At 53.4% G+C, this 14,872-nt stretch overlaps 1 protein-coding gene across 1 annotated transcript in view; it reads left to right on the forward strand.

Annotated features, from left to right (window-relative positions):
• Positions 1-12,203: 12,203 nt before the first annotated feature.
• Positions 12,204-14,872, forward strand: part of CDK10 (cyclin dependent kinase 10) — a 29,872-nt gene continuing 27,203 nt past the window's right edge. The window contains exons 1-2 of the mRNA XM_082270237.1: positions 12,204-12,399; positions 14,336-14,408. Of these exons, the coding sequence (XP_082126363.1) occupies positions 12,301-12,399; positions 14,336-14,408 (172 nt within the window). The 5' untranslated portion in view covers positions 12,204-12,300. The remainder of the gene's footprint in view (positions 12,400-14,335; positions 14,409-14,872) is intronic.

The raw sequence follows: 14,872 nt of genomic DNA on the forward strand, positions 1-14,872 counted from the left end.
TCAATGAACACAATAATAACCCCCAACATTGGATGGGGAATGTGGGTGAGGGGATTCCTCCTGCTGAGCTATTGTGTTCTGATGGTGGGAAGACTTCCCTGCTATCGGATAACACTGATCTGTGCAGCCTGCTTAGGATCTGGTTGATCAGGAAAAACCTGACAGGCTGGTTGTACAGAAGTTGATCGGTAGACTGAGTGCCTATATATATGGATCAGATTTCAGATGATCCCGGCTGAACTCGCCAGATTTGGATTCATGTATGGCACTTCAGAGTATATCAAAATCCTGATCAAAAAATGTTTCTTTATGGCTTGTTCACACAAATGGAAGCCGTCCCTCTGAAGAGCAATCTGCTTTAGAGTTAGTGGCGGGAGTCGGCGGCACCCCAGGAGTTAGTGGGACACCGGGAGTCGGCGGCACCCAGACACCGGGAGTCACGGGACGAGAGTTAGTGAGACACCGGGAGTGGGCAGCACCCCGGGAGTTAGAGGGACACCGGGAGTCAGCAGCACCCAGACATTAGGGGTCAGTGGGGTAACGGGCGGAGGCAGCAGCACCCAGACAACGGGAGGAGGCGGTGGCAGCGGGAGTGGGTGGCACCCAGACACCGGCAGTCCACGGCACCCAGACACCAGGAGTCACGGGACAATAGGAGGAGGCGGAGAGCGGCACCCAGAAAACGGGAAGAGGCGGAGGAGAGCGGCACCCAGAAAACGGGAGGAGGCGGAGAGCGGCTCCCAGACAACGGGAGGAGGGGGCGGAGAGCGGCACCCAGACAACGGGAGGAGGAGGCGGAGAGCGGCACCCAGACAACGGGAGGAGGAGGTGGAGAGCGGCACCCAGAAAACGGGAGGAGGAGGAGGCGGAGAGCGGCACCCAGACCACGGGAGGAGGAGGAGGCGGAGAGCGGCACCCAGACCACGGGAGGAGGAGGAGAGCGGCACCCAGACAACGGGAGGAGGGGGCGGAGAGCGGCACCCAGACCACGGGAGGAGGAGGCGGAGAGCGGCACCCAGACAACGGGAGGAGGGGGCGGAGAGCGGCACCCAGACAACGGGGGGAGGGGGCGGAGAGCGGCACCCAGACAACGGGGGGAGGAGGCGGAGAGCGGCACCCAGACAACGGGAGGAGGAGGAGAGCGGCACCCAGACAACGGGAGGAGGGGGCGGAGAGCGGCACCCAGACCACAGGAGGAGGAGGAGAGCGGCACCCAGACAACGGGAGGAGGAGGCGGAGAGCGGCACCCAGACAACGGGAGGAGGAGGCGGAGAGCGGCACCCAGACAACGGGAGGAGGAGGCGGAGAGCGGCACCCAGACAACGGGAGGAGGAGGAGAGCGGCACCCAGTGGGACACCGGGGGGGGGGGCAGGGGCAGCCCCCAGACAACAGGGGTCTGAAAATTTTAAACTCATAAGAATTTTACCAAAAAGTTTACAGAGAAAGGTTTATTTTCTTGCGCTCAATGGGTTAAAGTCTGTGTGACCTCTCACCTTGTTCAGTATGAGATAGAAATGAAAAGTGAAACATTTGTGGATATAAAAATAACATTTTAGATACCTTTTATTCTTCCTTTTCATTGATCACATGACCCCCATCCTCCGCTGTATCGGGGTCCTTTGTCAGTTTTTCAGGGTGGACCTGATTGGACCCTCCAGTCTCCTCTATGGAGACGTCCGCTGACACCCTCCACCATCCGATCCGATTCTGCCGGGAACATCCAGACGGATGGTGGTCCTGTTCTCCATCTGCCTGGTGGATCGGATGGAAATGGACAGGCGGTCCGTTTTCATGCAATTGCCCCATAGAGAACAGTGGGAATGTCTCTGTGGAGCGGAGCGGTCATCTGCCTGCTCAGCTCATTTCCTGCCCCCCTTGGACCCTCTGGGTGGTCCGTCCTTTCATCTACTGTCCCCGGACACCAGGAAGGGAGAGGAAATCTCCTCTAAGTGTCTCTAAGGGGGGGGGCTATCCTCAGAGGGGAGGGGGGCTATCCTCAGAGGGGGGGGGGGGCTATCCTCAGAGGGGGGGGGGGCTATCCTCAGAGGGGGGGGGGCTATCCTCAGAGGGAGGGGGGGGCTATCCTCAGAGGGAGGTGGGGCTATTCTCAGAGGGGAGGGGGGCTATCCTCAGAGGGGAGGGGGGCTATCCTCAGAGGGAGGGGGGGCTATTCTCAGAGAGGGGGGGCTATTCTCAGAGGGAGGGGGGGCTATCCTCAGAGGGGAGGGGGGCTATTCTCAGAGGGAGGTGGGGCTATTCTCAGAGGGGAGGGGGGCTATCCTCAGAGGGGAGGGGCTATCCTCAGAGGGAGGGGGGGCTATCCTCAGAGGGAGGGGGGGCTATCCTCAGAGGGAGGGGGGGGCTATTCTCAGAGAGGGGGGGCTATTCTCAGAGGGGGGGGCTATACTCAGAAGGAGGGGGGTTATCCTCAGAGGGAGGGGGGCTATTCTCAGAGGGGAGGGGGGCTATTCTCAGAGGGGAGGGGGGGCTATTCTCAGAGGGGGGGGGGGCTATTCTCAGAGAGGGGGGGCTATTCTCAGAGGGAGGGGGGATATCCTCAGAGGGAGGGGGGATATCCTCAGAGGGAGGGGGGGCTATACTCAGAGGGAGGGGGGGGCTATTCTCTAAGGGGGGGCTATTCTTAGAGGGAGGGGGGCTATTCTCAGAGGGAGGGGGGCTATTCTCTAAGGGGGGGCTATTCTCAGAGGGAGGGGGGGCTATTCTTAGAGGGAGGGGGAGCTATCCTCAGAGGGAGGGGGGGCTATCCTCAGAGGGAGGGGGGGCTATTCTCAGAGGGAGGGGGGCTATCCTCAGAGGGGAGGGGGGCTATCCTCAGAGGGAGGGGGGGCTATTCTCAGAGAGGGGGGGCTATTCTCAGAGGGAGGGGGGGCTATCCTCAGAGGGGAGGGGGGCTATTCTCAGAGGGAGGTGGGGCTATTCTCAGAGGGGAGGGGGGCTATCCTCAGAGGGGAGGGGCTATCCTCAGAGGGAGGGGGGGCTATCCTCAGAGGGAGGGGGGGGGCTATTCTCAGAGAGGGGGGGCTATTCTCAGAGGGGGGGGCTATTCTCAGAAGGAGGGGGGTTATCCTCAGAGGGAGGGGGGCTATTCTCAGAGGGGAGGGGGGGCTATTCTCAGAGGGGGGGGGCTATCCTCAGAGGGAGGGGGGGCTATTCTCAGAGAGGGGGGGCTATTCTCAGAGGGGGGGGGTTATCCTCAGAGGGAGGGGGGATATCCTCAGAGGGAGGGGGGGCTATACTCAGAGGGAGGGGGGGGCTATTCTCTAAGGGGGGGCTATTCTTAGAGGGAGGGGGGCTATTCTCTAAGGGGGGGCTATTCTCAGAGGGAGGGGGGGCTATTCTTAGAGGGAGGGGGAGCTATCCTCAGAGGGAGGGGGGGCTATCCTCAGAGGGAGGGGGGGCTATTCTCAGAGGGAGGGGGGCTATCCTCAGAGGGGAGGGGCTATCCTCAGAGGGAGGGGGGGCTATTCTCAGAGAGGGGGGGCTATTCTCAGAGGGAGGGGGGGCTATCCTCAGAGGGGAGGGGGGCTATTCTCAGAGGGAGGTGGGGCTATTCTCAGAGGGGAGGGGGGCTATCCTCAGAGGGGAGGGGCTATCCTCAGAGGGAGGGGGGGCTATCCTCAGAGGGAGGGGGGGGGCTATTCTCAGAGAGGGGGGGCTATTCTCAGAGGGGGGGGCTATTCTCAGAAGGAGGGGGGTTATCCTCAGAGGGAGGGGGGCTATTCTCAGAGGGGAGGGGGGGCTATTCTCAGAGGGGGGGGGGGCTATCCTCAGAGGGAGGGGGGGCTATTCTCAGAGAGGGGGGGCTATTCTCAGAGGGGGGGGGTTATCCTCAGAGGGAGGGGGGATATCCTCAGAGGGAGGGGGGGCTATACTCAGAGGGAGGGGGGGGCTATTCTCTAAGGGGGGGCTATTCTTAGAGGGAGGGGGGCTATTCTCTAAGGGGGGGCTATTCTCAGAGGGAGGGGGGGCTATTCTTAGAGGGAGGGGGAGCTATCCTCAGAGGGAGGGGGGGCTATTCTCAGAGGGAGGGGGGCTATCCTCAGAGGGAGGGGGGCTATTCTCAGAGGGAGGGGGGGCTATTCTCAGAGGGAGGGGGGGCTATTCTTAGAGGGAGGGGAGCTATCCTCAGAGGAGGGGGCTATTCTCGGAGGGAGGGGCACAGACACCTGACAGGAGGGGTCTCACCCAGTCTGACTCCACCCACCAAAACACATTGGCTGCACATTCACCCATCATCACAGACATGAAATCCCCTCCCCCAGTGTGGTGTTATGGGGGGGGGGTAGTGGGGAATAGAGAGGCCCGGTCACATCTCTATATACACAGTACAGGGGGGAGGGGTCCCCGGGAACAGTCGGTAGGTTCCCCTCCGGTACTCACCGTCCATCCTCAGTTCTTCCTCTTCTCACCACTTCCGGGTTCTGGCAGCTGCCTGACTCCAAACCTCGCGAGAGGACACTGCCTGAGGGGGCGGGACCGGACCGGTCACATGACGGCGCATCCTCCAAGTCACGTGAGAGCGCTGAGCTGTGCGGCGGCAGGTTTGTAGTGTGTGGGGGGATTCTATCTGTATGAATGATGGGAGGGGGAGTTCAGTAGCAGCCAGTCACTGTGCATTGTTCCGATGGGGTTCCCCTCCTCCTCTCCTGACATCATCATTATAGTGACCCCCCCTCCCCCCATGTTACAGGTAATGGCAGTTCAGTTCTCCCCTAACCTCTTGGGGGGACGGGGCGGAGAGTGGGGGTCCCCCCATGGGCAGTCTGATGTGTTACCCCCCCCCCTCCATGGGCAGTCTGAGGTGTTACCCCCCCCTCCATGCTCAGTCTGAGGTTTTACCCCCCCCCTCCATGGGCAGTCTGAGGTGTTACCCCCCCCCCTCCATGCTCAGTCTGAGGTGTTACCCCCCCCTCCATGCTCAGTCTGAGGTGTTACCCCCCCCTCCATGCTCAGTCTGAGGTGTTACCCCCCCCCTCCATGCTCAGTCTGAGGTGTTACCCCCCCCCCCCCCCTCCATGGGCAGTCTGAGGTGTTACCCCCCCCCCTCCATGGACAGTCTGAGGTGTTACCCCCCCCCCCCCCTCCATGGGCAGTTTGGGGGTGTTACCCCCCCCTCCATGCTCAGTCTGAGGTGTTACCCCCCCCTCCATGCTCAGTCTGAGGTGTTACCCCCCCCTCCATGCTCAGTCTGAGGTGTTACCCCCCCCTCCATGCTCAGTCTGAGGTGTTACCCCCCCCTCCATGCTCAGTCTGAGGTGTTACCCCCCCCTCCATGCTCAGTCTGAGGTGTTACCCCCCCCCCCTCCATGCTCAGTCTGAGGTGTTACCCCCCCCCCCTCCATGGGCAGTCTGAGGTGTTACCCCCCCCCTCCATGGACAGTCTGAGGTGTTACCCCCCCCCCCCTCCATGGGCAGTTTGGGGGTGTTACCCCCCCCTCCATGCTCAGTCTGAGGTGTTACCCCCCCCCTCCATGCTCAGTCTGAGGTGTTACCCCCCCCTCCATGCTCAGTCTGAGGTGTTACCCCCCCCTCCATGCTCAGTCTGAGGTGTTACCCCCCCCTCCATGCTCAGTCTGAGGTGTTACCCCCCCCCTCCATGCTCAGTCTGAGGTGTTACCCCCCCCCCCTCCATGGGCAGTCTGAGGTGTTACCCCCCCCCCTCCATGGACAGTCTGAGGTGTTACCCCCCCCCCCTCCATGGGCAGTTTGGGGGTGTTACCCCCCCCTCCATGCTCAGTCTGAGGTGTTACCCCCCCCTCCATGCTCAGTCTGAGGTGTTACCCCCCCCTCCATGCTCAGTCTGAGGTGTTACCCCCCCCTCCATGCTCAGTCTGAGGTGTTACCCCCCCTCTCCATGCTCAGTCTGAGGTGTTACCCCCCCCCCCTCTCCATGGGCAGTCTGAGGTGTGGGGTATTATCCCCCCCATTGCCATTCTAAGGTGTCAACACCCCCCCCCCCCCCATGGGCAGTTTGATAGATCATGAATTCAAGAATATTATCCATGTGAGTCCAATGAGTGAAACAACAGCACAGAGATTGGAGAGATCCAACAAATGTTCACATCTGACCCCTCCCTGACCCCTTCCTGACCCCTCCCTGACCCCTCCCTGACCCGGCGTTTTCTGCCACCTTTTCTTTTAAAGTTTAAATCAGGATTTTTTGCTAGAAAATTACTTAGAACCCCCCAAACATTTTATAGATTTTTTTAGCAGAGACCCTAGAGAATAAAATGGCGGTTGTTGCAGTATTTTGATGTCATTCCATATTTGCATAGAAGTCTTTCAAACACAATTTAAATAAAAAAAAAAAAATACTCTGTAATGAATAAAAAAAAAAAAAAAACCACAATATTTACCCCAAATATAATGTGAGAGAGAATGTTACGCCAAAAAAATAGAAACCTAACATTTCGCTTTTGGGATGGCGACAAATGTCGGTACATAAAAATCTCCATAGGCGACGCTTGAAAAATGTCCGGGTTACCAGCTTAGAGTTACAGAGGAGGTCGGGGGATGGAATTATTGCGGCGATACCTCACATGTGTGTTTGACCTTTCTTTAAAGTGGTAGAATCCCGCTTTTTGACACTTTTACCTACAGGTAAGCCTATAATGCGGCCTATAATAAGGATTACCTGTAGGTACAAATAATATCTCCTAAACCGGCATGGTTTAGGAGATATTTACAGTGCATGCAGCCGCTCTCGCGAGTGACACATGCGCTCTGAAGGTCCGGGGGGACCTTCAATTAATTTGCCGGGAGCTTGCCGGAAAATCACTCCCGCGCGCATGCGCGGGAGTGACGTCATCGCGGCTCCGGCCAATCATCACACCAGAGCCGTCTCTTCCGGCCAATCATCGCGCCGGAGCCGTCTCTTCCGGCCAATCACCGCGCCGGAGCCGCCGAACGCGGAAGAGACGGCGAGGGATCATGGCAGCGCCCGCAGCAATGTCCGGGGGTCCGTGTCGGGGCTTCATTCTAAGGTAAGTTACACATAATGGGCTAGTATGCGATGCAAACTAGCTCATTATGCCTTTGTCTTGCAGGTTATTTTTTTTCTAGGGTTTACAACTGCTTTAAATATGCGTGCGTGACTTGTGTATGCGTTCACTTCTTATTTCTTTTATATTTTATTTTTACACTGTGCTTTTTTTTTTTTTTATTACTTTTTTCCTATTACAAGGAATTTAAACATCCCTTATAATAGTAAAAAAGGATGACAGGACCTCTTTATTCAAAGATCGGGGGTCAAAAAGACCCCAAATCTCGAATTTACCTTTAAAAGCAAAAAATCAACCCAAAAAAAAAAAAAAAACTTCCTTTTAAAGAAGTTCTAAAATGATTTAATTTGGCCCAGGAACTGGAAGTGACATTTGCTCCAGTCAGTCCTCCAAGGCCCTTCTTTCAGGGACCCCTGGCCACTTACCTGTATTCAGGGGGTTAAACATCTGACTCCACCGGTGTGATCTCCTCTACCGCCCTGGGATCTGAACTTCATGCTTTCAGTTCTCCAGAAGACTACATTTGAAAATATTCGGGAGATTCCCCTGCTCATGCTGTCCCAGAAGGGGGTCTTTTAGGTGGGTGTCACCTCTGCTCGCAGGGTGTCAGAGCTGGCGGCGTTATCTTGTGGTCCCCCCCTATTTGTGGTTCTTCATCCATGCCCATCGTTCCTTCCTAAGGTTGTCTCTGATTTCCTTTTGAATGAAGACATTGTGTTGTCTTCCCTGTGTCCCGGGCCTCACCATCCTGAGGAATTAGCTTTGCATGCCTTGGATGAGGTTCGGGTGATTCGGGTTTTTTTGGCAGCCATGGAGACTTTTCGGAGGTCAGACTCACAGACAGGCCAAGAAAAGTGTTGTCCGCTTCCTCTGCGACCATTTCCAGATGGATCAGACAGGCGGTGGTTCCGGCCTATTCCATCAGCGGTCAGGTTCCTTCCTTCCCTGTAAGGGCGCACTTTACTCTGACCCCTTAGTGCTTCTTGGACCTTCCATCATCCGGTGTCAGTGGCGCAGGGTTGCAACATGGTTGTCGGTGGGAACTCACTAAGTTCTATAAAGTGGATGTTTCCTTTGGCTGCAAGGTTTTGCAGGCTGCTGTTTAGAAGGTCTGTTCCCTCTTTGGGGGTGTACTGCTCAGGTTGGGCTCCAGTTGTTTTTTGTTGAGCTCCTGTTCACCTGGTTGGCTATTGTGTTTAGCCTTGGGATTTTCTGTTGTCCTATCTCCCCCCCCCCATGTTTCGGCACTGCTTGGGGACGTCCCTGTGGTTCTGAATAATGGAGAGCTGAGAGGGGGACTGCCCATAGGCGTAGCCAAGTCTGCCTAGTGTCCTTCTCCTGTAGGGGTTAATATAAAGCAAAGAAACAAAAAAGGGCGCACCGACCTAGCGCATTATCCTCAATAGAAGGCTTTATTAAAGTAACATTAAAAAATGGCTACTCACAGACGTAGATAAAATAAATCATATCAAGCTCAATTGCTCAAACGTCCGGGTGTAGTCCATACAATCGTTCATAACTGATGAGTTGACGGCTGACGCGTTTCGAGGCCCAGCCTCTTCCTTAGAGCCACTGTGTCATGGCTTTCTCCTTGATTTATGTAGTGATGTACTGATCCAGTCCCTACCCCTAAGTGGGAGTGTCTCTTCCCCCGGGGGAGTGGCTAGAGTACTACAGCTCTTCCTCTCATGACCTCACTTATTAGTGGTATATAGTGACATAAATCAATCATGCTGATACAAAACAATGCTAAACATATATGCTAAAAATGTATATGTATACATATAGTTAAAATCATGTGCATGAAAATAGGATTAAAATGTAATATAATAAAAGTAAAAACCCTATACATAAAAAACCATATACATAAAAACTACCATGAGCAGATATCACAGACTGATGGAGTTGCTTGCTGAGTGCATATAGAGACACTGTAGGGGCTCCCTGAACCGACAATGGAGGGCAGCTAATGTGATCACTATTGGTAATACTCCCCATAATTTTCCTTTTTTACCTTTGCTGGTCTGCTGTGGTCTGGGCCATAGTCTCACCCACTCCTCTTCATACAATCCCCAAATTCTTTCATCATACAGGAGAGGGAGGGGGGGCGTGGAGAAGATCTGCACCAAACAGGGGGAGTCAAAACGGGGGTGGGGAGCCGATCGATCATTATACACCGGCTCCCGGCTCCGTAGAATGCTAATAGAGGGAGGACTCATGCGGAATATGGAGCCGATCGGTCATTACATGCCGATCACCGGCTCCGTGGAACGCACGCCGTTACATGGCTTCCGGGTTACCGCGATGCGTTCCAGCTGTCGTCACTTCCGCTAACATCACTTCCGCTGACGTCACTTCCCATGAATGGAGATGCTACGTACAGCGAGGTAGTTCGTCTCCATGGTGACCCTCCCTGGCCCTCCATTGGTCCAACGAGCACCAGCACCGCCCCTACTGCACAGCACCATATCCTAATAGATTACATATGAACGATTCCAGTAATCCTATATTTTAGCCTCAATTGTAGCACTGTCCCTTATTCTAGGACCTCCACCCTTAATATGGAACCATTTAAGGGTGGAGGTCCTAGAATAAGGGACAGTGCTACAATTGAGGCTAAAATATAGGATTACTGGAATCGTTCATATGTAATCTATTAGGATATGGTGCTGTGCAGTAGGGGCGGTGCTGGTGCTCGTTGGACCAATGGAGGGCCAGGGAGGGTCACCATGGAGACGAACTACCTCGCTGTACGTAGCATCTCCATTCATGGGAAGTGACGTCAGCGGAAGTGATGTTAGCGGAAGTGACGACAGCTGGAACGCATCGCGGTAACCCGGAAGCCATGTAACGGCGTGCGTTCCACGGAGCCGGTGATCGGCATGTAATGACCGATCGGCTCCATATTCCGCATGAGTCCTCCCTCTATTAGCATTCTACGGAGCCGGGAGCCGGTGTATAATGATCGATCGGCTCCCCACCCCCGTTTTGACTCCCCCTGTTTGGTGCAGATCTTCTCCACGCCCCCCCTCCCTCTCCTGTATGATGAAAGAATTTGGGGATTGTATGAAGAGGAGTGGGTGAGACTATGGCCCAGACCACAGCAGACCAGCAAAGGTAAAAAAGGAAAATTATGGGGAGTATTACCAATAGTGATCACATTAGCTGCCCTCCATTGTCGGTTCAGGGAGCCCCTACAGTGTCTCTATATGCACTCAGCAAGCAACTCCATCAGTCTGTGATATCTGCTCATGGTAGTTTTTATGTATATGGTTTTTTATGTATAGGGTTTTTACTTTTATTATATTACATTTTAATCCTATTTTCATGCACATGATTTTAACTATATGTATACATATACATTTTTAGCATATATGTTTAGCATTGTTTTGTATCAGCATGATTGATTTATGTCACTATATACCACTAATAAGTGAGGTCATGAGAGGAAGAGCTGTAGTACTCTAGCCACTCCCCCGGGGGAAGAGACACTCCCACTTAGGGGTAGGGACTGGATCAGTACATCACTACATAAACCAAGGAGAAAGCCATGACACAGTGGCTCTAAGGAAGAGGCTGGGCCTCGAAACGCGTCAGCCGTCAACTCATCAGTTATGAACGATTGTATGGACTACACCCGGACGTTTGAGCAATTGAGCTTGATATGATTTATTTTATCTACGTCTGTGAGTAGCCATTTTTTAATGTTACTTTAATAAAGCCTTCTATTGAGGATAATGCGCTAGGTCGGTGCGCCCTTTTTTGTTTCTTTGCTTTCAGTACCGGTGGACTACCCCAGTCCGTTATGGGCAGCAAGACCTAAGCCATCTAAGAAGCCAGTTGTGAGTCCCGGGAGGAGTGTGGTCGAGGGGCCTGGATACCAAGCGCAGGAGGAGGGTGGTCACACCTTATTGTTTTTTGAGGGGTTAATATAACCCAATGGTTCTGAATAATGGAGCGCTATGTCCGTCAATGAAACCCATTTCCTCTCTATTGGTGCCATCTAAGACACGTGTCCTCATTGTTAGACTCCGCCTCCTCTGTGCCAGAGACAAGGGTGACATTCTGGATTTTCTCTCCATTGGTGTCACCTAAGACGTGTCCTCATTGCTAGACTCCGCCTCCACTGTGCCAAACAAGGGTTTTGGGGGGGGGGGGGGGTGGGTAATGTGTACAGAAAGGCCTGGCACTGTACAGCCAGCTATCTGGACACCCCACCCCCACCGCTTCCCTTAACCCCCTCCAGACTCCCCATCTCTCACAGTGACACCCATCTCCATCCAGAACCTTCCAGAATCTCAGCATGTATTCTGCCTTCCCATACTTCTATAGTGTGACGATAAACTTTTTGCTGTTGGGGGGTGGAAGTTTTTGGATGAATTTATGGGTGACTTGGTTTTAATTTAGGTTTAGAAAATTCTTTAATTTTTTTTTTTTTTTACATTTCTAGATCAGTGGTCACTGCTGGAAGTCGGGGGCAGTTAGTTGGTTGTGCCTGGAAGTCGGGGGCAGTTAGTTGGTCGCTCTTGGAAGTCGGGGGCAGTTCGTTGGTTGTGCCTGGAAGTCGGGGGCAGTTAGTTGGTTGTGCCTGGAAGTCGGGGGCAGTTAGTTGGTTGTGCCTGGAAGTCGGGGGCAGTTAGTTGGTTGTGCCTGGAAGTCGGGGGCAGTTAGTTGGTCAATCCTGGAAGTCGGGGGCAGTTAGTTGGTCACTCCTGGAAGTCGGGGGGGGGCAGTTAGTCGGTTGCTCCTGGAAGTCGGGGGCAGTTGGTCACTCCTGGAAGTCGGGGGCAGTTAGTTGGTTGTGCCTGGAAGTCGGGGGCAGTTAGTTGGTCGCTCCTGGAAGTCGGGGGGGGGGGGCAGTTCGTTGCTTGCTCCTGGAAGTCGGGGGGGCAGTTAGTTGCTTGCTCCTGGAAGTCGGGGGGGGCAGTTAGTTGGTTGCTCCTGGAAGTCGGGGGCAGTTAGTTAGTTGGTCGCTCTTGGAAGCCGGGGGCAGTTAGTTGGTCGCAGGGTGTCAGAGCTGGTGGCGTTATCTTGTGGTACCCCCTATTTGGTAGTTCTTCATCCATGCCCGTCGTTCCTTCCAAAGATTATCTCTGATTTCCAGTTAGTTGGTGTAGATTTGTATAACTGCCGGCATATGATTGCTTCTGACATGGTAACTTGGTTTCAATTCTTTGCAGGATCAGCTGTGGTCATTCTTTATATGGAACACTAGAGGGCGCTGAGACCCATCGCCCTGCACTGTGTACAGGGGCTGCACGTGCTGAGATCTCCGCAATGACTGAGACGGCACCGGAGCCGGACCCGGAGCTGGACCAGATCCGCCTGAAGAGCGCCCGAGAGGAGAAGTTCATCCCGGTTCCGGAGAGGGACAGGGTGAGTCCGGCTGTGCTGGGATCAGAACCCGGAATTCAGCCAGCATGGTCCCTGGAAATGCTGCAGTCTATATATATATATATATATATATATATATATATATATATGCATTCTATATTTCCTTTCTTATTCCCAGAAGTCTGGGCTGTGCCTGCCATGTATTATTGTATTATGTGTAATCTCCTCTGCTGACTCACAGCCATTCTACTGCTGCCAAAAGCCAATCAGGAGTACGAATCCCCGGAGAGGCAAGGCTCTCGTGGACATCGCTGGATTGAGAGGGGACTCAGGTAAGTATTGCTCCTGTTCCTGCATCGTAAACGCACATCTGGCAGTTCAAACTGCCATATGCGATACGCAGGGGGTGTCAATGTAATGTTAACGACACCCCCAGTTTGATTGCATATCGCACTGGCATCTGACAGTTCGCACAGGATCGGATTGCACAAGTGTGAACTGCTGTGCGATCCGATCCTGATGTGGCTGAAAAAATGCCTCCTGTGCGTCTTTTGTGCAGGTGCAGTGCGGATTTAGCCATATAAAGAAGGAGCAGTGCGCTCCGATATTACATGCAATCGCCGCACTCGCTATAGTGTGAACCGGCACTGAAGGGCTAAGTCTTCTTTTTGCAAAAATAATAATAAATGCACACAGAATTGTAGGGAAAAAGAAAGTTTATTTATTTATTTGCAAAAGTATTGCAACCGCAATTTGTGGCACCAGACTGCGGCAGACTCCTCCTCCAGCATGATTTATACAGGGACTCCTCCCCCCAGCATGATTATATACAGAGATACGGCCTTTCAGTTAGAGAGTTGGGGGAGGTGTCAGTGGCCTCCAGGGGCGGTGCTTAGTGGACTCCCCTTGCATTGAGAAGTTTGTCAGCTGCGGTTGCAGATGGGAGTTGTAATTTATTCATTTACAGATCTCTGAATGAATGACCCGGCTGTACAGGGGGAGCCGCTCACAGCCACACCGAATGCAAATGTGACAGCTGCTCAGGGGAGCAGAGGAAGGCTGTTTTTAGGCTGGGGGGGGGGCTCCACTGATACCATGTTATATCCCCCCCCCCCCAATTATAAATGTAACATAGTCTTAAAGTGATTGTAAAGTCTCCCTTTTTTTTTTTTTTTCAATAAAAGTACCAAACATGTTACACTTCCCTCCTCTGCAGTTGGTTTTGCACAAAGCAGCCCGGATCTTCCTCTTCTCGGGTCACTTTTTGGCTCTCCTGGCCCCTCCCTCCCCTCCCTTTGAGTGCCCCCACAGCAAGCAGCTTTCTATGGGGGCACCTGAGCCGAGTCACAGCTCCCTGTATCCATTCAGACACAAGGCTGCGGTTCGGCCCCACCCCCTTTCTCTCCTTATTGGCTGAATTACTTTGACAGCAGTGGGAGCCAATGCCGTGGCAGTGTCTCCGCCAATGAGGAGGAGAGTCCTGGGCGACCGAGGCAGTCCTGGACATTGCTGTATAGAGATGGGGCTCAGGTAAGTAGGAGGGGGCTGCTGCACCCCCCCCCCCCATCCCCCTCTGTGTGATCTCTGTACATCACAGGGATTTTAACAAACTTTGTTGCAGATCTTGGAAGTTTGGCCCCCTCCTCCTTCCCCCCCCGCCGCCGAGCCTACCCGAATGCACAGCGGGCTTCGCGCATGCGCAGTAAGGACCCGCCTGTGAAGCCGCAAGGCTACACTGCCGGGTTACCTTACCGGCAATGGCGGCGAGGCCTATGGATAAAAATAACAGCCAGGCAGATAGCATTTTCATAAAGAGTTCAGCAGTGGCAGCCTGCACGGTTTCTCGGTACCGGTGTCCTTTAATATGTTCAGGTTTAGCACAGAGCATTTCTTGAAGTGAATATCTTTCCCATACAGCGTGTTTCTCATCAGAGCAACGATCGTTTCCTTTAATGATTTCTATTCTTTCTCATTACAGCTCGGCCGATGTCGGAGTGTGAAAGAGTTTGAAAAGTTAAATCGAATTGGCGAAGGGACCTATGGAATTGTGTGTGAGTATGGGGGAGGGGGGGGGGCAGATGGTGAGAGGTGGGCAAGGCCAGCTTCAGATGTGGGACTGATAGAGTTCTGCAAGCTGGGACTTGTAGTTTGATTGCTGGACGACTGCAGATTGGATGGACTGCATGGGGGAGATTCAATCTGATGCAGCTCTGCATAGTAACCAATCAGCTTCTAACTTAAACTTCTTCAATTAAGCTTTGACAAAACCTGGAAGCTGATTGGTTCCTAGGATGAGCTGCACCAGATTCTGTGTGCTCCAGTTTTAGTAAATCTCCCCCATATGTTTTTTTTTTTTTTTTTTTAAATATTTATATTATTTAACTACCAAACAGGTTTTTGTATATATCTGTACCTTGTGAAATGTTTTCTCCAGCATTCCAGGACCTCTAACTAGGGACAGGAAGTGAGAGAAAAGCCGTTGTCCTCGGGTCAGGAAGTGAGGGAAAAGGTGCTG

The sequence above is a fragment of the Pelophylax lessonae genome (genome assembly GCF_965119305.1).
Source record: "Pelophylax lessonae genome assembly, chromosome: 10".
In the NCBI taxonomy this organism is placed as follows: Eukaryota; Metazoa; Chordata; class Amphibia; order Anura; family Ranidae; genus Pelophylax; species Pelophylax lessonae.